At 40.5% G+C, this 24,147-nt stretch overlaps 1 protein-coding gene across 2 annotated transcripts in view; it reads right to left on the bottom strand.

Moving 5' to 3' along the window:
* The window catches only part of mast1a (microtubule associated serine/threonine kinase 1a), a 98,409-nt gene extending 81,423 nt beyond the window's left edge, over positions 1-16,986 (bottom strand). Inside the window, exons 1-2 of one of the 2 annotated variants that reach the window (XM_033623578.2) lie at positions 15,791-16,986; positions 2,357-2,388 (exon numbers count right to left, since the gene is read on the bottom strand). In XM_033623578.2, coding sequence (XP_033479469.2) covers positions 2,357-2,388; positions 15,791-15,829 — 71 coding nt within the window. In that variant the 5' untranslated portion in view covers positions 15,830-16,986. The remainder of the gene's footprint in view (positions 1-2,356; positions 2,389-15,790) is intronic. The other variant, XM_033623579.2, reaches the window with a different exon arrangement.
* Positions 16,987-24,147: the final 7,161 nt, after the last annotated feature.

Here is a 24,147-nt window from a genome sequence, read left to right as displayed (position 1 = left end):
CAACGAGTATATTTCCTTACTCTTTCTGCTCATAATTATTAGAATTAACCGTACAAAGTATGCTGAATTAAATATCAGCAGGTGCTGTTTACAGTGTACCCATGAATGTACAGACAGCTATCATTTGATTACTTTGATGCTTAAAGCTATAGTGCATAACTTCTGTCGCCTCCCAGCGGATAATGCGTTATTACAACTAATAAGCCAGCGGCACTTCCATGTACACAGAGTAACACTCGCCAGTCGGCACACACCGTACACAGAGTAACACTTGCCTTTGTGGTAGGATCCACTTCTGAACTGTGTCTCGGCCACTTCTCCACCATGCTGCTTTCTCTTTCTACCTGCGCTCTACCTCTCCGCTCTTCCTCCCCCTCCCTTCTTGTTGTGAGGAAGCATTTCCTGTGTGCCAGCGCGGAATGTCGCCGGTCGACACGCATACTAAAAATGATATATATTGAAAAATACCGCGAGATGTTAGAGGAGCCAATCGGCTTAATCAGCATTGTGTCATCTCCTCTAGTAGTGGCTTGGCTGAAACGGACATTTACGGACCTGTAGAAGTTACGCACTATAGCTTTAAGATAAAACACTATGACTCTCAGGCAAGTTCTGCAGACATGAGGTGCATCCTCTTTCCATGATTTCTAAACTATTCGCGATGGACATTGAAAGGAAAATAATGATAACCTTGGACAGTGTAAAACAGTAAGTTAACGTACAAAATGTGCAAAAGCTACAACAATGGTAGAGAATTTTCTACTCTACTGACAATGTTAAAGGTGATTTAACAAGTACATGTCGGGGTATCCTACTGGCTCACTGTTATTGTTGCTCTCCACTATCTGACGCTTTAAAGCAGCCGTTCTCAAACTTGTTTCAGTAATGCATCCCCTATAAACAACAACCCTGTAAGTGAAAAACACTGAAATGCAACATTTCAAATGTTTAGAATTCATTACTAAATTCAAGGCAAACCAATTTTTTGTCATCATGCAATAACACTAACACAGCATTTTGACATAAATTTACATTTCTTTAAAGAATCTCACATATATCTTGCAGTACTCCAAAGTACCCCTAGGGGTACACATGCCCCATTTGAGAAACACAGTTTTAAAGGATAGGATCACATTTTTAAGGTTAGTGTTGGTCCCAAAACAATACTCCCACGGCCAAATGTACATTAAAGAGTTTTTTTTTGCTGCTGTAATTGTTTCCCGTAGTCATATCAGTCTCAAAGAGATCCCCTTTTAAAGCAATTTCAATGGAAGTGACAAAAGACAAAACTCTTTACTCTGTAAAAAAAATGAAGCTTCAGCACACGTTGGACAAATCAAGAGGATATCTTCCAAAGTTTCAGTCTTTGTAGGACCAGATTTGTCGACCCTTTGCTTTAGTTCATCAAGCAAACACTGTGGATGGAAGCACTAAGTGGGAATTTGGTACTGAAAAGACTGTGTTGGGAGGAAATTCATTTTAGACTGCTGAAGCCTTTCAACAAACTTTAGAAGTCATTTTCCCACAGCACAAGAGCTGTGAGTTTTGTCACTGTCACTTACATTGAAATCGCTCAAAGGAGGGATCTCTTTGATGCTGGTGTGGACAAGAGGGACGAATTCAGAATCTAATTATCTTTTCAATGCTCATACCAGGCATGTGATTACTGTATTATGATACCTTTGATCAAGTATTAATGTTGTAAAATAGCAGATAACATGTCAGTCATTCACTAACTGCACTTAACATTTTGTTGGCTTAACTCATTTGTGTTACACACCATGTGCTGCTCTATTCTCCCTACTCAACCTCTTCGCCTTCCCACAACCACGCAGGGCATTGAGGTCACAGCACGGCTCTCCCGCTGCTGAACTTTCATTGCACAGCTCACTGGTGCAACAGATTGGGTCGACAGAGACGCTCTGAGAGTGAAAGGACTCACGCAGAGCTGGAACATGCTGCAGTCTGAAGGCAAAATACCATCATTTCACCACGACACCCTTTAACAAAGCTGGAAAGGCTCCAGGCACTAAAGGATGCTTTTCCTGCCTGGTTTGTCTTTTAGCTCAGAAAACATGAGGCCATACAATGTAGAGAGGCAGTAAAACTATACATAATGTGCTCTGATCTATTAAGTTATTGCACTGTTGAGTCCTTTTTGTGTATAAAAATCCCCAAATGTTGATATTGTCTCAGTTTTCCAGAAAATTAATCACATTCTCACACCTTTCCTCTCTGCAAAACAACCAAATTTTTTAAAAAAATCCATGGAAACCCAAAGACTAACACAACAAAATCTCACAGTATCTCAACAGCATACACACAGAGAAACAAACGTGCATAAATGTGAACTTACCTGCTACTTTTTCGCGGCAGAGGTAGATCCTTCTGGTGAGAAAGAGAAAGCAGGATAGAGAAAGAAAAGAGGGGGAGAGCAGATAAATTAGCCTGATTAGATCAGTTTTACACATCATGCAATCTGTTACTGCACAACACATTGTTTACAGAAGTGTAAAAAAGATTATAATGCACCTCGATTGTGCTATAGAAATACAATTAAGCATAATAATGAGGCTGAGTTCAAAACAAACAAATTAAACCTATTATACTGACATGTCTGAGCAGTACTTGATGAAGAACAAGGAATTCAATGAAACAAAATATAATTACTCAACTTTTTCTTATCTATTTAATTTAAAAGTGTTTTCTATTTTCATCTCCTTATATATTTCATTGCTGTTGTTTTTATGCTTTCTTATGAAGCACTTTGTTGTTATTGTATAGACAGGCTGTGTATAAATCAAATTCATTCAAGGTCAAACCTTAGAGTAATACACCCCCCACGTCTGTTTGTACTAGGCATAAATGAATTTCTTGAGTTATTATAAAAGAAATGTTTTTAATAAGCAACATGTACCCACATGCAAAAAAGGCAAACACTACAGGAATGTCAAAAAAAATAAACCTAAAAAAAATCTATCTTTTCCTTTAACGCTCTTGTGACCATTGTAATTCATCTTGGGAACCCCAGCCTTAAAGGTCCAGCATGTAGGATTTAGGAGCATCTATTGGCAGAAATGCTATATAATATTCATAACTTCAGTTTTTTTTAGTTTCTAAAAATAAGAATTATTGTGCTTTTGTTATCTTACAATGAGCCGTTTATATCTACATACGGATCAAGTCCTTTTCCAGAGAGTCCATCATGTTGTTTTACAGTAGCCCAGAATGGACAAATCAAACATTGGCTCATAATAGGGCCATTCACATTTTCGTGTCTTTCACCTAAACGCTTAGCACAGGGGTAAAGTTTCAGCTCTGTAACCTTACTGCTAGATGGCACAAAAGCCTACACACTAGAGCAGTGGTTCCCAACCCTTTTCCTTAAGGGACCCCTTCCTTATCATTAAGTAAACTGACGACTCCTGATCTCCACTCGTCGCTAGACTGATTTATACAATGTAAAATGCCATAGGCTTGTGCAAAAAACATAAGCATGTTGTATTTGTTTGGAAAACGTGCTTAGTACAAGACAGTTGTTTTGTCGGTGAACCTGTGAGTTGTAATGGAGTCAAATTATGTGCCGTTACCTTTGTTAAATGTTGCTGTTGTCCCTGGTTTCATATGAGAAAAGGAAATCTCTGCAAGCCGCTAGGCTAATCTATACAATGTAAAATGCCATAGGCTTGTGCTAATAATGTTAGCATGTTGTATTTGTGGGGAAAATGTGTCCAGATAAAGACAAGTGTTTGTCTGTGAATGCTGCGAGTTAAAAAGAAGCCGATTTGGGTACTTGTGTTTGAAATTGTGGCTATAAAGCTGTGTTTAATGTGTGTTTTGAGTCAACTAAACTTTACAGCACTTCACATAAACCCTTTCGCCAACTAGTGTTTTGGAGGTGTAACTGCAGAGTGACACAGACACCACTGCACAAGTATAAACGCTCACAAAGGCGTAGGCAATGTGTGTATGCTACGGCATAAGGTCTGCCGCACAAGTATAAATCCTGCTTTAATGACATATTATATGGCTATTCCATAATATATTCAGTGAAAACAATAACATAATGCCTACCTACAGGAAGATTGAGTAAAAGGAGCAATTCGGATGAATTCTGAGCAGATGGTTCCTGTGAATACTGCATCAGAGATGAGTTTTCCTTTTATTTGAAAAAAACTTTAAATAGAATTCTCTGTATTATGTGTATTTTTTTCTCATTTTTTAATGATCATACATACTCAAGAAGCTTTTTTTTTTTTTTTTTTAATGTGTTTTTTGTGATTCTAGCTTGTGTTCGGGTCATCACCGTGCCCTTTTCCTGTGAGATCTTGAATATCTTGAATAGTAATTTAAATTTTAAAAATAACAATTTAATTTAGTTTTCTTCCCAGACTTGAATGAAATGCTGGAATGTAGGACTACTGTATTTTTTTTTATTTTTTTTTTAAAGTTTTCTTACACCCCTTAAAATCAAGAGGGACCCTGCACAAAGTTTTGGGGACCCCTAGTGGGGGTCAGGACCCCCAGGTTGGGAACCAGTGCACTAGACCTTAGACTTCATTCATTCATTCATCTTCTAACCGCTTCATCCTCTTGAGGGTCGCGGGGGGCTGGAGCCTATCCCAGCTGACATCGGGTGAGAGGCAGGGTACACCCTGGACAGGTCACCAGACTATCGCAGGGCTGACACATAAAGACAAACAACCACTCACGCTCACATTCACACCTACGGACAATTTAGAGTTATCAATTAACCTAATCCCCAATCTGCATGTCTTTGGACTGTGGGAGGAAGCCGGAGTGCCCGGAGAGAACCCACGCTGACACGGGGAGAACATGCAAACTCCGCACAGAAGGGCTCCCACACCCGGGATCGAAGCGGGAACCCTCTTGCTGTGAGGTGACAGTGCTAACCACTACACCACCGTGCCGCCCTTAGACCTTAGACTTCTCCTAAATTTTTTCATTCGTAGCAAGTAATTACATTTAAACCCTAAAGACTGTCTTGTGTCAACAAGTTGTCACCAAGTTAATTATCTTTTGGTACCAACTAAATTATCCTGCATTCACAAGACTTGTGGGACTTTTGGGGCTCTGTACAATTCTGATATTGATAATTGATAATAAATCTGATAATTGTTGCTAAACCATCAAACCTTGCCATATCTATCTACAAAACAGCCATGAGCATGTTGGACCACATTCGGTCATGCTGAATAGTAAAGCAGTCAAGACACCTGTCCTTTTAAATGGCATTATGCCAAGTATCAATTCATCTCCTCATCATAGACATGACACTGAGGTTAATTCTTTTGCTGTGAAATCATTTGCCACTTTGCTTGGAGCCCACTAATAATCATGCATATTAGAGTTTAACTTTTGCACCATCATTAGCATATAGTGGCATCCCACACAGAAAGCAGGGCTCAATGTCTCATGTAAGTGGAAAGCAGTTTGAAAACCGATACCTCTTAAGTGCTCAGAGACTTCAGAGCTTCAGGAACCACCAGGTTGAGTGGAGCCAAAGTCAATTTAAAACATGTTGCTGCTATATTTATGACATTGGGACACGACAGCAAGGGCTCTGATGTGATTAGGATCTGCTGAGAGGAATCTGTTTGGTGCTTGTTGCCCATCTATTCCCAATTTGATTCCATTTAACACTCGGCTAAGGTAAGATCAGGTTACCGTCAATTTCTATTGTCAGCCTGTCCTGCGCTGCTTATCAGGCTATTTTCTGCAGCCCAGTGGCTCCGCTATAAAGATACTATCATTTATCTTTTTTCACTCAGGGATGGCTTAATGACACTGAGCCATGTCTGTGAAATGAAAGGAATCCAAGTGACAAAACACACCAGGGTCAGAGGTTGAAAATAAACACAAACCTCAGAGAAAAATAAGAGACGGTAACTTGTTTTCCAGAGGAGAATTTCATCCTGTTAGATAAGGGCAATCCTGAAATCTCTGTCTCTCTCTCTCTCACACACACACACACACACACACACACACACACAGTCTATCTCTTTGTCTTTGTATAAGTAAACAAGCATTAGGAAACCCAACCAAAGCCGAACTGATGAAACATGACTTGACAGCTGGAGCTCTCATCTCCAAACAATCTCAAAACAAGCTAAACTTGCCCGATTTACTTTCCAGCACTGTGACACAGTAATACTTGCACTAAATTAAAAGTCAAGAAAAAAACTATTAAGGGCCAACAACACATTTTAATAAGTTAGAACCCGTTTTCCAAAGGCATGTTGATGAAATCATAATTCTAATCATCCCTCAATTAAACAAGTGCAGTGTAAGTGCAGTAGTAATATAGTAATCACATGAGTAAAGGACTAATGAAACTTGGCAAACACACTGCTGTGCACAGACAGGTATATTAAAGTGGAAACAGATACTTTCGACCAATTAAAACACACCTATGTGATGGGGCTGGCAGCATTTCCCAGTTTAGAGGAGAGTGATTAGTTTTTTTCTCAATGGGAGTGACATCACCCATCATAGTGAGCTCTTTCTGGGACAGCTAATGAGTTACATCATCAAGAGGAAGTGAGCTCGGCCAGGGTGATTCATAGAGAGCCCCGCAGGAGTCTTAAATGTGTGTGTGTGTGTGTGTGTGTGTGTGTGTGTGTATGGGGTGATAGGGGTGGCTAATGGATAAAACCCCAACACCTGCTCCCTCTCACTGTCTCTGTCCAACAGACTTGCTGTTGCCATGTTACTGGTTACTCCGGCATTTCTTTGACCAACAATCTCTCAGTTTCAAGTGACCATGACCACCTGTGAAACCTCTCAGTAATATCCACTTTGCTTCAGGTATAGCAAAGACAATACCTAGATATCCACATCACTACATCAACAATATTTTAAGACAGTATACAGTTAGTTGGTAGATGAGTGATCAGAATGCAACAAGAGTGCAGAGGACAGTTTACATTTTTATATAAGCAACTTGTCAATGTAATCCAAATATAGCAGCCAAATCTCTAGGAAGATATTATGTTTTACTATAACACTGAAAGCGATCTTCTCATGGTTGAAACAGCTGTTTATTTCAGATAAAAAGGGAGATTAATTCCTGTATTGTTATTGATATCATGCCAGGAAGAAACTGTAATGCACAACTAGGTACAAAGCAAAACTAGAATTACCACCAGGCAGTTGTATGTCTCCACAAACCAGTCAAGTTGCAGTTACAGTTTACATCCATGTCTGTCCAGATTCATATGTAGCCAAAACAGTTGACAATGCTTCAAGTATGGATGTTTTTGCAAAGAAGCTACATATTCACCTACATCTTTAACCCAACAGCACAGGAAATCTATACAGTCAGCACAGTTTCAAGATGGACACCCAAGATTAGTGTCACCAACTCAGTATCTGACCAAATGTCTCCCCTTCTGTTCCTGAGATATGGTGTTGAAAAATGGACAGAAAAATGTTTTTTTGCAGAACATTATGATGTCACAGTGAAGCTGACCTTTGAACTTTTGCATATAAAATGTCATCACATCATTATTTTATCCTATTAGATATTGTGTGAAATTTTGTCATAGTGTCTGAATTCTTGAGTTATGGCCAAAAACATGTTTTTTAGGGTCAAAGTGACCTTTGACCACCAACATCTAATCAGTGCATTGTAGAGTCCAGATGGATGTTTGTGCCAAATTTGGTGTTCTTGAGATATTGTGTTCACAAGAATAAGACGGAAGGACAACCCAAAAACAAAATACCTCTGGCCACAGTTGTCCCTGGAGGCATACAATAAAGAGCATTCCTCAATTCCAAATCTTAAATAGTTTCATGCAGATTCTGCGCTATGAAATAGTGTTGCCCAAGTCTCATCTCTCACAAGAGGCCAATTTTTGGGCTTCCATTAATCAGTAAAAAGAATGATCTTGCAATAAATCCTTGAGCACATCCCTCATGAAGCAAATTGATGTTTTATTTATTACTCATTGGTGCCAACTGTTTGACAGTTTTTCAAATGTTGGTGACTTTTATACCTCAGAGTGCGGCTACAATCCTAAAATAAACTGTGTAATCACATTTATATTTTATCTGACTCACTCTTTATCCCACATTTAATTATTTATATTCATACACTTCTATTTTATCTAAAGAAGGTTTTGCAGTTGGTGGCATATAAAAAGCCAGATAAGTGAAGCTGGTAATATTAGTATTGTTGAATTATATACTGTAGGAAGATCACTTGGTAGCCATGTAACAGTAATTGCAAGCCTGGATGATCATTGCATGGGATTGTTCACCATTAAAATCCATTTCCTGTCTTCCTGATTACACGACTGTCACAACGTGTCCTCACTCTTCAACCACATAGACAAATAAAACCACATAGCGCTAACATCACACTGCATCAATAACTGCCTGTGGGAAAATAGGTGGAAACAGTAGAAAGGTACGATTATGCCTCAACCAGCTACCTACCCCTCAACACACACCCAAACAAACAAACAGTTTACTGAAAGTGCCCTGGAAGTCTGACATTTCTGCTGTTTCACTGAAGGTTAAAAAAAATCAAGAGTAAGAAAATGTTCATATGTGACAAAATTGAACTATGAGGGTGCAAAAAGCGATTATTTTATCCTTAAGTGGCATAAATTAAGTGGTTTTGCAGACATGATGCAGCATGGAAGGACTCACAGATGTCTGCACATACAATTATATACAACCTCTGTGCTTCAAGTAACTGCAATTTATTCACACTCTCATTCAACTGCGACATTTTATTGTGAAAGGGCCACTCAAAAGTGAGGAGAGGGTGTCCTATGGTTTTTCCTTTTTTTCCCTTTTGGTTTATATTTACCCGAGGACAAACTGAAGGCCAACTGGAAACCAAAGAAAAGAAAAATGTTAATATGCTGCTGCTCTGGGCAGAGCCATGAGGCTTCTGTTCTGTTTCTACTGCCAAAACTGACAGCAGATTGCGAGGCAAATGTCACACTGTGTATTCTTCAGTTTCATAGTTTTACTTAAAAGCTTTGAGATCACTGGTCATTATGACTAGGTCTAAAGTAATGTCTAATAGAACAACTCTAAGGCTATTTTACTTTCTTATTACACTGGATCTAGTTTAAAACTTTCATGAGTGCAATTTTTGCCTTACTCCGTCCATTTTTGTCTGTTTTGGGGATTAAGTTGGACTCGAGTTTTGTGCTTTATAGGCATCTGGCATGATAATTCAAGCCCAGTTAAAGTAGCTCAAATATTTGAAGTGATTCCCAAATATATTCTGGCCCAGATCTGTTGCTTTGATGTACACTTTGCTCTCTTAGTACAAAACCTACCCCCTCTGAATAATACTGACATCAGAAGGACGTGGTGAGGCAGAACAAAGCGGTGGGCATGGCAGTGAGTGACAGGACTTGGCACAGAGAGCTGGATCTTCTGCAGTGATCACACTCTTATCCCTTGTGCTTAGCATATTGGAAATGGGCACACTGCCCAGAACAAAATATTGGACAAATTATGCTAGTGTGTGTGTGTGTGTGTGTGTGTGTGTGTTTAAACATACTCCTACAACAGAGAGGGGTGACACACATCGTATGACTTGCGTTTGTTTGTGTGTGAGTGTATGAGTGTATGGGTTAAGTGTAAGTACGCTCCACACACACCTACAACTGCTCAGGACATTGGGGTCATCTTCACTCGAGATGAAAACGACTCATTTCAATGACACACGCTCTCTTATGTCTACAATGGACTAGGTGTTGTCACAGATCACAATCATTGTAGCTGCAGTTTCTATTTATTCCAGTTTCATGAGGCAAAATCGGGGCCCGATCCAACAAAGTCCACTATAGAGTGCCCCAGGAATGAGTCCTAAAACCTGGAAGTGAGTTAGCATTTTACCACTCCCGGTTCCCTCGTCTTTAAGTCAATGGGTTTTTGACTGGGTTTTTGGTTGGATGTCTGAAATAAGGTCTGTGGTAAACACGAGCTTAGAGACTTTCATGTTTTATTCTACAACATAAAATGTGTCAGTAAATCCCTCACTCGAGAATTTTTTGAAGTTTTTATTCATCTTAAGAAAGAATGTTAACAAGACTGTAACAAGAGGCTAAATGAAACTACAGAACGTCATCATGCATCAAGCACGTTAAATCATGTGACAGTGGTGTTGTTCATTCATAGCCTAATGTTTGCTTTTTACTTCTGGCCATTGCATTTAGGCTTAAGTATAAAAGTGGTGTTCATTCGTAAAGATTATCTTCCTGAACAAAACATGTAGACATCATAAATGTTTGTTGGCCACGTAGCTTATTTTTTTTGCAATAATCCAAAATCTAATGGATTTTTTTTTTTTTTTTTTTTTTTTGCAGTTTTGAGGATTATTTCACATATGTAGAGCACGAAAGAGATAAGGGAAAACAGAAAAAAGAAAATACATACATAAATCATAAACAAACAGAAGCATTAGCAATATCAGGAAATAAGTGTTAATAATAAACTGATAATAAATTAAGACATTTAAAAAAGAAAACAAAAGCTAATTTCTTTATACATTATTTCACAAGATGTAGTTAAACAAACCCATAAATTCAAATTTAAGTTAGACGATACATTATATAACTACTAGGTTTACTATAAGTACACACAGATATCAACATACATGATCTCACCCATGAATGTGTGTGTACCCAAACATGGACACATAGTCACCTACATATTTATGTGAATGATAAAACACAAGAAAGCACTTCTGTGCTATCAATCTCAATACTTCAGCTGTCATATAATCAAAGATCATTGGGAACATTGTCTTTTATATATCTCAACCATTTTTCCCATCTCTCTTCAAAAATATGCACTTGATTTCTAACTCTGACAGTAAGTTTTTCCATTTTGTATATCTCCCAGTGATTTTCCCAATGGAAAAATCTGATAGGCTTTTTGATGAGGGAATCAGGGCAATGCTAACTTCCATGTCAGCTTACAGAAAAATGTCATCCCTGGAGCACTCTATTCTGTGATTGATTTAAATGTTTTGGCTCTGTACAGTAAATAAATAGGATCTAGTAATGTGCAAGTAAGGTCTGTGTGAAGGGGGGATGTAAGTGGCCAAGAACATATGCTAAACTGTATTGTAATGTTATTTATTTACTCTATAATGACACTGACAACCCCCAAGCCGAATGTCACACCCTCAAAATGGTTTTCCCATTGTGCCATGTGGAGCTGCCAGGATGAGAGAATGAAAGTAAGGAGGGAGGTGAGAAATGGGGAGACGTGGACAGAAAGATGGTTGGACGAAGGAGGTGATCAAGGTGAAGGAGAACTAAGTGATACATAAATTAAGGGGAAGGTTATTGTGGACGTGAGGGAGACAATCAAGAAAGACGGAGAAAGCGAGAAGATTTTGTGGCTTAAGGATGATGGCAGGATGAATCAATCAGGGTATAAGTGACTGCAGGGGGCTGTGAAAAAAGCTGAGTCTTTCCAAGAACAACAACATCAGCGGTTGTTTCAGCAAGTGCACCCAAAAAAACATTGAAGGACAACATCCTCTAGAGGCCATCATAATCATGACAGAAGCAAAGGAGGAATCATTTCACATTGTTATTGAGTGACTAGGCCCCCCAAGAGCGCCACCTCACCTTGCTTACAATTTTTTTTCAGTGGCCACTTGTGGTATTGCAGCAAAAAAATCCCCTGTGGCCCAACAAGCATTGTACCTATACACCACCAGTATAAAGAAGACACCTGTAAAACTGCTGACAAGAAACCTCCAACTGCAAACAAGGTCAATTATGACTCTTTCTATGTTTTGTTTTGGATCCATGCACGTTTTATATCTGTAAAACTTTCCTCGTGCCGTGAAAAGCTATTTAAAAATCCTGGATGCCATTACAATGTAAAGTCTACCGTGGAATTGCGGGCAGGGCCAGCAGGAATGACACTACTGCGCATATTCCGTGGGCCGCATACCCGTAAGCTAGAAACTTTTTTGGTGTACCTACCAGGCGAGCAACTCTATTACACTGAACAGGTGCCATCTTAGCTTTCGGTAACTAATTATTAGAGATGCACAATAATATCGGCACGTCATCATTTGCAGTAGATATTGGCCTTAAAATGAACTTTAAGTATCGGCCAACATGCTTTTTTTTTTTTTTTAAATTTTGCACAGTAAATAAATATTACACACATTGAAATGCATTCTATTTCATGTCTCCATCTGCTGGTGGGCCGTCACGATAACAGTATGCATGCATAATATGATGTTAATTTCACGACAGAAGAGACATGATGATCACTAAAATTAGCTGGTAAAAAGTGGATATATCAATATCAGTATCAGTTATCAGCCAAATAAGTTGTTATATATTGGCATATCGGATATCAGCAAAAAATGCAATATCATGCACCCTACTAGTTGTTATTATACATCAGTGAGACTGACAAAATCAGCAAAAATGCCAAAAAAACAAAGAGATACATTAAAGAACATTTAGACACTGTCCCCTCTACATTGTTTGTCCGCCAGAATGTATTGACACGTTTAGTTTTCAGTTGTATAGTGTCTGTCTTGATAATCTCTCACAGATCTTCACAATTCTTTAAAAAATAAACTTAAGAGATACATAATTTTGATTATATACTCCATTTTTAACTCAAAAATGTCAACAGTATTGTTTCTGGTCTTTTCACTGTCAGGTTCAGAGAAGTTGATAACAGATGCTTCAGATGAGACTTTTACTTTTTTTATACTTTTAGTTTTATATAATTTTTCATTTGGTTTGTTTTGTCAAATATTGCCTATTTTAAAATCAGAATTTTGTCAGTTTTAACCAGGAAAAGTTTCTCTTTGTGTTAAGACATCAAATGATGCATTTGACAGGTCTGGTGGTTTTCTGTTAAATTAATGAACGAGAAAGACGTGATTGAAACCAGTTGTTTTCAGTACTGAGCAAACTGAATGATACTCTGCTGAACCCACCTAGTTTTAGCCCAAATTCTTTTCATTAATGAACAAGTGATCTGTGTGAAGAACAAACATGCTATACACCCACACACACACAATCCTCTCTCTTCCTCCCTCCTCTCTCTCTCCAGAGTGAAAGTAGATCCAGGCAGTAAAGGGATCCAGATATTGTAATAGCCACTTAAATGGGGTCTACTGTAGCCCACAGCTGCTGCCTGCCTCAGGTCCATGCCCCCTCCCCCTTCTCCTCCTGGCGGCCTCAGGACGTTTCAGCCTGTCCTGCTTCTGCTGGTGGTTGGTCTTCCTCCCTGAGGGCACACAGACTGTTAGGCCACCATTAGTCCTGCTAATGGGCCTGACAACTGCGCCACATCCTCAGCATTTAGACCTCCTCTGTCTGAGATATGGATATCGACCACTTCAATGGAAATGGAGAGTAGGGGCAGGGGGTGGGAGTCGATTTGATATGTACATATAGGCATGAACGTTATGCACAAACACACACAAGATGCCTGGCGTAGCCACAGTACAGTCAACAGAATGGACGGACACACACACACACATTAACATGCACTCAGACTAAAATCAAAAGTTTGACTCACCAGTAATCTTCTTGTAAGTGAATGTGTGTTTTATGTGTCTGTGGGCCGCTGTTAGTTGGATACAAAGTCCATCTTGGCTCAGTGTGTGTGTGTTTCTGTCTTGCTGTGTCTCTGTGTATGTATTACATTCAAACCTTCATGGTAGCATCAAATTGTGTCTTGTAACCATTCCAGATGGGTCCTGCTCTCAGTTTCCACTAAAGGTTTTGATATCCATGTTTAAATTTCAGCCACAATTAACTCCTGAGAAAATGTTTCCATCACCACGAGAGTGATTTAAAAAAAAAAAAACTGCAATGGTAAATCATTTTTCTTATTAATTTTTCATTGTTGTCCCAGACTAAATATTCTCTGTATGAACTGAAATGTATTGAATTCTATTGTGAATTTTTTCACATAGACGGGCGCATTCATGTTTGCATGTCCATGTGTAGGCTATGTACCCTCCCTTCCCCGCATGGCAAAAATGGGGCCCCCCCAAAAGCCCTGTGTAATTCAAACGCTGGTTAAGTGGAAATCTTCAACAAACAGTTTAATAAGTACGGTTAATAACGACAGAGCCGGTGGTAGAGGTTGCAGATAGTCTTGTATTCCTTAAATTCAGTGGTCCCTAAACTAACTCCATCAAAGACAGGTATTTATCATTAAATCTTTAATTTGGTGTCTGCTGTAATCCTCCAGGCCTCACAGCAGGAGCCCCGCACCTGTAGGAGTAGAAACTCTGAGACTGGCAGTGCTACTGCTACGTTCCACCAACTGAACAACAACACTTGTGCAGGAAATCTTCCAGTGTTGCTTGTCTATATTTTATAAATGATGAGCAATCATCTAGAGCAGAATATCTTGGCACAATGTGCAGCAGAGTACTTTCACTGTAAATTAATTCACCAGGAAGCAGAGAAAGACTGGCAGACAATGGCCCTGCATAGTAAGCTTTGCCTGCCTCACTTGATTAATTTCACGCAAGCACCCACAGAGGAGAGCCTCGAAGGAAGCTTTCACCAGTGCCTTCCCGTGTCTGTCACAACGCACAAGATATGGGCTAAGTGACTAGCCTACATCATGTAAATTTAACAGAATAATCTACTTCAACTAGGTCTCTTTAGGCAGCCTAGACTCAACATATGACTGGTTATTACACATGCACATATACTACTGTAAATCTAAAACTGTCAGGAAACTGTCACCCACTGCACTTATTGATGCTGCCTTTCATACAAGTTATCGGGACAACATGTTAAAGAAGTTTGTCTACTGTCAAACATTTATACTGTTTATATGAGGGTAACTATCTCTTTAATATCTCTGGTTGCATTGGGTCATTGTGGATAATGTATCAAACCAATAAGCCAGACTGTTTAAATGTGAGGATGTGTAATGATTTGTCTGGTATTTTCTCTGCCAAACGAGTCATTTTTTAAAATCCATAAACAGCTTTTCACTTGATTTTCAAGAAATGTCACTATATCGTGTATGCTAAATGGACCCGGACTTGTATAGTGCCTTTCTGGTCTTCCGACCACTCAAGCACTTTTACGCTACATTCATCCATTCATATGCTGGTGGCCAAAGCCACCATACAAATGCACCACTACTCAGCTACTCATTTTACACATTCACATGCAATTTGGGGTTTGGTATCTTGGCCAAGGATACTTCAACATGCAGACTGGAGGAGCTGGAGATTGAGCCGTCAATCTACCAATTACTGGACGACTAGCTCTACCTCTTGATCCGCAGCTGCCCCATCAATGTACGCGCTGATGTATATATTGCAAGATACAATGGCTGTGATAGAGGGGTTTCCATGTCACCCATTCCTATCTGAAATGCTGCTGTTTTGTGCAGTCTACAAAATCAACTGTCTCTACATCTTCCATGTCTTTACAGCCAGGTGCCTTTTGACACTATTTTTATGAACTCAAGTCATGGGCCTATACCTCCTTTCTTTCAAAGCATACATGGAATAAATACGTTAAATATGTTAATGTAAAGAACAACTGATAACACGGGCTCTTTTTTACATCTCTTAAATGTATGTGTGGACAAATAACCACCATGTGTCACCTTTTAATACTGTTAATCTCCTTTAAAAAACTAAATGTGCCAGTTTTGGTAACTGTGAAAAACACTTAAAAAGACATCTGGCAAATGTTAGACAGAATTCATACAATATTTTTTTTAATTATATAATCCTCATATGGTAACAAATGGGTGACAAAGTCCTCACCTGCAGCCTCCGTCTTCGGATGATCCCAGAATCATCCATGACGCGAGTCCGGGTTCACACCTGTCGGAGGGTCTCGTGGGCTCCTGTGGTTTCCAGGTGACGGGGGCGAGGAGAAGCCCCACTCTCGCGTGGCTTTCGGCGAGAGTCAATTTACTACTAAACCGAAATGCTTGGTGGAGTGTCGGCTGCTTTTAGCATCATTTACCAGCGAGAAGCAGATGATGTCCGCCAGTTATCTGAGGGTTAATTGGTGCTCTTATAGTCAGTGTGGCAAATAACAGGAAATGAGCGATCCTCCCGCCTTACAGCAAAAAAAAAAACTACACTATCAAATATGACCAAAGTGTATAAAAAGTGCCGCTCCTGAGCTCGACCCCAGCCCACATCCCTTGCTGGCAGAGACTGTCAGAGACTACTGACTAGGCTGCTCTGTAGTGGGAACTGCTGAATAAGCGAGAGGCTGCACGGTGGGATCAGCGTGCTCTGCATGAACTGAAGTCCAGCTGGGAGACAGAGAAGGAACCCCCTGAACAACCCAGACTGTCAGAGCGAAGCTTATCACACCACAGATCACATAAACCTAACACGTTTGCAGTCATCTTTCGCCTCCTGAACATCTAGAGCGAATCACAGTTCAAACACAAAAACAAGTGCAGCACTCACAGCCAAGATCAACCGAGTCAACTACTGTCATCCTTTAAAATGCCTCTATCACAACGATCCTCCGTCGGTCAACAAGCTGCAGAAATCCACTACATGTTCCACAGACAGCCAGAGCACATTCAAACACAGCCTGTGTGCTGAGAAGGCATCAGTGCAAGCATGTACATTGAGTTCTTTGCATGCATATTGCACAGTATTGCACAACTACAAATCTCGATTACATGACGCATCCACGCGCTGTCAGAGCTCCTGTGCATTAAAAAAAGGCGATATCAATGAGAATCTGTAGCGACTCTATACGTCCCTCTGTTGAACGATGCACACACACATCGGAACAGAAAGCAGGTTGATCACTTCACGTTTTCGTCCTCCGGTAAACAGATCTGTCCGTTTTCTCCTCTCCTCACAGATACACGATGTGTTCACTCTGTTCTTCTCTGGTGGAACATTGATTTTCTCGCGAAAAACGATCTGTGGTCGCTACACAGGCTTCGCTCCATCCACAGTTCTTACCACCCACTTCCTACTACCAATGACGTTTAACCCTTCAGCGACCGGAGCCTTGCGTCAGCTATGGACGTGTATTTTTCATATAGCCTACAAGTTTTCAAGTCAGCTGTATTATCACCCCCCAAAAACAAACAAAACTATCATACATTTCTTAAATATGAAAATATATTCTAGACTTAGGCGGTTTTGATAATCAATTTATCCATTTTTCAAGCAAAAGAAATGGTGCATTTCTCCAGCTTCTCAAATGGCAGGATTGTGCTGCTTCAATTTCTTGTCAAATAGTAAATTGAATATCTTCAATTAGCATTTTTCACAATTTTTTGTCATTTCGTAGAGAAAAATTCATCGATTTCATGAAAAAAACGGCAAATTCACTGCTAATGAAAAGAATCATTAGCTACAGCCCTTGTATGATGGCAGATTCCTCATCGGTCCCATTTACTGATTCCTATATTGGATTTCTTTGTGAGTTTTGTATCAATCTTTGTTTGTCACGTTTTTAATCCAAGGTTCTGTATGTAACTTTCAGCAAATCCTTGTCATCAGTGACACCACCTCTCTCTGAGGCCATTAGGTGAACTTCAGCCAATATCCTGGTGCCTGCACTCGCACTCCGTAGCAGCTGGGCATCACCCAAAACAGTGACAAACACGAGACCGTGACTGACCAGCATCATGCAGATAGAATGCTGGGAAAAAAATGACATCCTATTTAGAATAACGTGACTATCTGCAATGTTCCTATATTTCATCTGGACCATTGGCTCCATGATACTAATGAGCTTGCTGTTTGCAAGCAGCAGCGCCGGGCCTACCCTGTGTAACGGCAGCAACAGAAAGTTTCCTGATCTGGCGAGGACTCGGGCTGGTCCTGGATCAGACCCCCCACGCTCAGTCTAGCTCTGGCTGAATTCAAGTTGCTACAGGGCGCTAAGTAAAGGTCTGTCTCTGCTGGACCGCCACTGCAAAATGAGTGTAATGGAATGACAACATGTGTGGACTTTGTGTTGTGTTGGATGCCGATCATTTGTTGATGCAAACTCCATTTTTTAGCTAATGTTAGCTGGTGTTGCACAGTGTTAGTGATGTAGTGGAGCAGAGGAGAGACAAGGCCCGCATCCTTTAGATTTTCCCAGAAAATTTGTCTCAAGTCCTTTACATAGAAGTCAGTCCACAGGTTGTTATAGGCAACTGAGAAAAGCAGGGAAAGTCTCAGTTTTTAAGTTACTTTACTACCTGTTCACCTGTTGGCAATTAAAAAACGATTTGTACATGTAAAAAAACGGTAATTTGCACATCTGTGAAGGCACCATGAATGCTGAAAGGTATATACAGGTTTTGGAGCAACATATGCTGCCATTTAGACAATTTCTTTTTTAGGGATGCCCCTGCTTATTTCAGCAAGACAATGCAAAGCCACATTCTGCTCCTGTGGCTTCGTAGCAAAAGAGTGTGGGTACTAGACTGCAGTCCAGACCTGTCTCCCATTGAAAATGTGCGGTGCATTATTAAGTGCAAAGTACAACAGCGGAAACCCCGGACTGCTGAGAAAGTGAAGTTGTATATCAAGCAAGAACAGGAGAGAATTTTACTTTCAAAACAACAATTACTGTTATTAATTCCCAAATACTTACTAAGCATTAAACATGTTTTACATAACATCCAAATGTTTCTGGAATCGGGGTTGTAGAAAATTTACTATATCAAGATTAAAGCAGCAATTAACATTTACTTTTATTACTGATTGATATGAGGACTATTTTCTTGATTTATGGACCCAGACCTGCCCTTGTATTGCACCTTTCTAGTTTCCAGCCACTGTAACACTACATGTCGCACTCACCCATTCACACACACTTTCACACACTGGTGACCAAGGCTACTACAAAAGGTGCCACCTGCTACTCAGCTAAATCATTCACACAATTTAGGGTTCAGCTTCTTGCCCAAGGATTCTTTGACATGCGGAGTAGAGGACCCAGGCATTGAACCACTGATTTTCCATTCAGTGGATGACTCACTCTACCTCCTGAGCCAAAGCACCTCTGGTTGTTTAGCCTATGAAAATGGTAAAAAGTGCTTTGTTTTGTCTAATCCACTGTCCAAAACCCAAACTTATCATATAAAACAGAGAAAAGCAGCACATTCTTACAATCTTGGGATGTTGGAATAGGGGATGGTGGGAAGTTTTGCTTGAGCAACAACTTAAACAATAACAACTTCTCAAGCTTTGCATAGAGAGTCACTTGGTTCCTTCATGGTTAAAGTGCTTTGTCTAAATGTGTTTGTTACTTTGTCCATCCATACACTGTATGTGTGTCTGAATAAACAGTCAACACAGCCTGCCGTCATGCCTCCATTGCTTTTCCAATGAAAAATGGCATCTAGCATTATGCATTATTCAACATTCACAAACCTGTCACACATGGGATTCACTGCCACATAACATTTCACAGCTCCTCACCCTTCGGTTACTTGCATCCCTGATCCAAATGTTAATGAATGAATGCTGGCATGGAAACAAATACCCACCATGGTGATTTTAAAGAGAAAAATCCTGGCTGCTGTTAACATATTAACTAAAACTGTGTGTCCTCTGCAGGTCTTATATTCATTCAAAGTGAACCATCCTGCTCCCATTGACTCTGTAGATGTATGGTCAATAACATAACTGCATCCCCTGATCAGTACTGAAGGAAAAGCCACCACTAAGCAGTAGTAATCACTGACTATACTGAAAAAGGTCAAAGTCCATCGCTGAGTTCACACAGTGTGGTGCGTTTGTCAGGATGATGTTTCACTGTTAAACATTCTCACAAGAGAGAAAGCGAAAAAAAAAGAGTTGGTCAAAGGTGGCTGATGGGACGGATCAATGTGGAGAGAAAAAAAGACACAAGAGGCCGAGCAGCTGGTCCGGCTCCAGCTCCAGGACGGAGGGAGACAAGAGGGAGACTTAGTGGCTTTTAGCATCGTGGCCTTAATGTTCCCCGTCTCTCTGAGAAGACTGAGCTGGCAGGCTTTAGTCCCTCTCACCCTGAGATTTACTGCTGACAGATCACTCTGGCTCCAACCTCAGCACCCCACCACCTCCATCACCACCACCACCACCACTTCAAGTCCTTCACTCTCAAGAGAACATATGCACAAGGAGAACTCCCTCATCTACTGTTGGCATAGTAGCATGTTTTGTGAAAGAAGAAGACTGCAGTGATTCTTTGGTCAGTTAATCTGCAGATTATTTTTCTAGAGTGAAACAGTCTCATAATATATGAAATGACAAAAAAATATATATTGTGAGTACACGTCCACCACAAGTTCACAAAGCCCAAAATGAGCTCTTCAAATTTTGTCAAAGCAAAAGTCCAACACCCCAAAATATTAAACTTTTAATCCATCCATCTATCTTCTAACCGCTTCATCCTCTTGAGGGTCATGGGGGGCTGGAGCCTATCCCAGCTGACATTGGGCGAGAGGCAGGGTACACCCTGGACAGGTCGCCAGACTATTGCAGGGCTGACACATAGAGACAGACAACCATTCACGCTCACACCTACGGACAATTTAGAGTTATCAATTAACCTAGTCCCCAATCTGCATGTCTTTGGACTGTGGGAGGAAGCCGGAGTGCCCGGAGAGAACCCACGCTGACACGGGGAGAACATGCAAACTCCGCACAGAAGGGCTCCCACACCCGGGATCGAACCGGGAACCCTCTTGCTGTGAGGCGACAGTGCTAACCACCACACCACCGTGCCGCTAAACTTTTAATCATATGTAAAAAAAAAAAAAAAAAAAAACAAGATGCTTACATTTGACAAGCTTGAACCTGCAAATATTTTGTATTTATGCTAAAATACTTTATTGAAACTATAATTACTAATTAATTAATCATTTTAAGCTCTGTGGCTCAAAAAGCAAGGACACAGTAAAACGTTGGTACCAACATTAGGCTTCTCTGAAGATCCTTTAAAAATCCCCCTTAACTTGGGGCATTGGTGGCTTAGTGGTAGAGCAGGCGCCCCATGTACAAGGCTGTTGCCGCAGCGGCCCGGGTTCAATTCCAGCCTGTGGCCCTTTGCTGCATGTCACTCCCTCTCTCTCTCTCCCCCTTTCACGCTTGTCTGTCCTATCAAATAAAGGCTAAAAATGCCCAAAAAATATCTTAAAAAAAAAAAATCCCCCTTAACTCAAGTGTTCATGAGTCTTACGGCTTCTGGAATTGAACCAAACTTATAGGCAATCTTAAAAGCATTCCAGATGGCATGCTTAAAAAAAGTCACGATGAACATGTGGGGGGCATTGAGATTCGCATTATGCATTTCACAGCATTTGTTTTGTATTGCATGTAACCTGTGTGTTAGCTCTCTGTACCAACAATTTTATAACAGTGGTTAACAACACTGTAGTCAGTGCTTGTCCTTTTGACAAAGGGAAGTAGGCATGATTTTAAGAAGTAACTACAGATGATGCTGAGTCTGTTTCTTCCATTGCATCTCATGAAATCTCAGTCATCAAGTGTTTGCAGGTCTGGGTGGTTTCCTTACATAAAGGAATACTCTGGAAATTTAGTCTAAAGGCAGGGGACTCACAAGAGACAATTTAAAATCAGTGATCAAAATGGAAGTGTCAGTGGCCAAGATATCCTAACTTTTAGTGAGAATCAATCACCAAAAACTCTGGATCCAACATTTCCCATGATGCAGTTCAATAGTGTTTTAGTGGGCCTCCTAAATGCCCACTTCTTTCAAAGCTCCCTCCAGAGCCACAGAGGATATTATTAAACTCTTTCACAGGTTGGGTAGTTCTTCTTGAAACTAATAAAGTGAAATATTGTGTAAAGTCTGTGGAGTGCCCCACACTTAGGCCATGAATAATTGTTTAAGTACTCTGATGTATGTGTTTTGGTGAAATTTTCATCTATGTAGTGTTACATAATGATAGATTTAAATCCATCAATTTTCCATCACAATAATCCACAGCTTCTTGCAATAATCAGATGTTAATCTGAAAATTACTGAGTGAGAATTCAAACAAGTATGCTCATGATTATATTTTTTTATTACACTACACTGAAAACTCCTATTAGCAACATCACTTGAAAGTCTTAAATGTGTCTGTGTCCAGTAGGTGTAACAATATTATGTGCCGGGGAACTTGTCAGCAGGAGAACATCGAAAATGTATGATTACATCTTAGATGTGAATCCAGTCATGTTGGCATCAACCTTTTTAAAGCTAAGGTAGGCAGAAATCTGGAAAAGGCAAAAAAAAAAAAGGCAGAATTTGAAGATGCACCCTCCTTTGGCAGCTCTCCCCTTTGTTTTCCTAAGCCCCTCCCACCAGACAACCATGGATTTATTTTATTGTATTTCATTGTAGAGTTGTGCATAGCACATCTGCTCAGCCCCTCCTTTCCCTGCTCTTTCTCACTCTGTTTATCAGACCACACATGATAAAAGCTAGCCACCCCGTGGTCCCACAGCTTCACTCCCCATTGCTGTCGACTGCTTCTCTGGAAGGAGTGTGGGCGGCATTTTTGGAGATGGACCCTCAGATGACAGCTGCAGTTGCTCGAATTCAGCCAGCACAAACTCCCTAGCTCTGGGTGAGACAGCGGGCTTGCGGCCAGCAGCAGCAGTAGCTCTAACCTGTGTAATGGCAGCAAAAGAAAGTTTTCTAGTCCTGTGGGGAGTCAGACTGTCAGGTCCCCCAGGGCTGGGGTTTGTGCTGGCTAGATTCAGGTTGCTGCAGCTGCTGACTGGGGGTCTCTGTCCAGAGCTGCTGTCGGTTCTCCTCCCAGTGTAGGAAGTTGTTGCCTATGCTGGAGCAGCAACTTTCTCTGCAGGATTCTCCACCATTGAATCAAGCTTTCACAAAAGAGACGTACACGTGCATCTGCATTTGTAGAACAGCCAACAGAAAGTCCTCTCTCTGAAATGACATGTGATTGGCCAAAGTCTCCTGTCATGGGCTGGATTTTCTAAAGCCTGAAAACAGAGCCAAGAAGAGGTAAAGGAGTCTCATGCTCTCTCCGTCCACTTTAATTATAATATGCCCAAAGTTTATAATGGGATTTAAGCACAATTATGCCAGAAATAAAATTGCCTTCCCCAGCTTTAAAGCTCATACTGATCTGATGCTAAAGCATTAGAATAAACTGGGACCCAGGCTAAATGTGCACTGATGTCAGCAGGTGAAAAATGACATTTCTGGGGAGTGACCCAGTTACCAGCTTGTCTGACTTCTGTAGCACATTTAGCCTATGCTGCTTTTCTTATTAATATTAAATAATTAATGCAGGCACATGAATTTTACATCTTTTTTGTTCATTAGGTGCTGTGAGATTTGGTGAGGGGGGAGGAGGCAGCAGTATAGAAACCTTACGAGGCACAGTTTTAACAAAGACTTTTTCACACTGCTGTGTGCTAAAAAGGCTCTCAAAAAATGATGCCACCCTTTTTCAATGGACGCCCCCAGGGAGGTCACACAGGGTCAGCTCTCTGCAGCCAAAAAGCTTGGCAGGGCTGGGATTTAGGATATGCCTGCCGCTTGCACGATCCCATTTCCCGTCCTGGTAAGCCTGTCTCACAAGAGCCATGTCAGCTCACATCTCTTCATAGACTGCAAGTGCCTCCCTCTGCATTTGTATCTGCTCTGTGGCTGTGGTGGGTTGTGTGTGTGTTAGGGAGGGTGTCTGCGTATGCAGGTTGATAAAAGGACTCAGCATTAACGTAGGCATGATTTTAACTTATAAAAAGTAATAGTGAGAGTAAAGTTTTTCTCCAGTGATAAACCACATCAACCACTGTGTGTGCAGATGATTTAGGACATACAAGGAGTAGCCTATACAAATTCACATTAAACACCTGGAAACCAACCAAATAAAACACCCTTTCATTGAATAAAAGCACAGATTTCTCTAGGTTTGAACACTTTTGGAAACATTTGAGATAATGTCAGGACACAACTCAACAAAATATTTACCATAGGTCCAGTTGTTTTCAGACATTTTAATGCAGACATGTTACATACTAGACCTTTAAGTTACTTTGTGTCAGAGAGGTGTTGAATTTAAGGCCACAGCTGTGGTGTTTTGTACTGGGTTGTCTTGGTCATCATATTTGGGCTACAACTAACAAATAATTTCTTTAGCGGTTGATCTGCCGATTGTTTTCTCTATTAA

This window comes from Epinephelus lanceolatus, chromosome 3, assembly GCF_041903045.1.
Source record: "Epinephelus lanceolatus isolate andai-2023 chromosome 3, ASM4190304v1, whole genome shotgun sequence".
Lineage (NCBI taxonomy): Eukaryota > Metazoa > Chordata > Actinopteri > Perciformes > Serranidae > Epinephelus > Epinephelus lanceolatus.
This window is presented reverse-complemented; position numbering and strand designations above follow the sequence as displayed.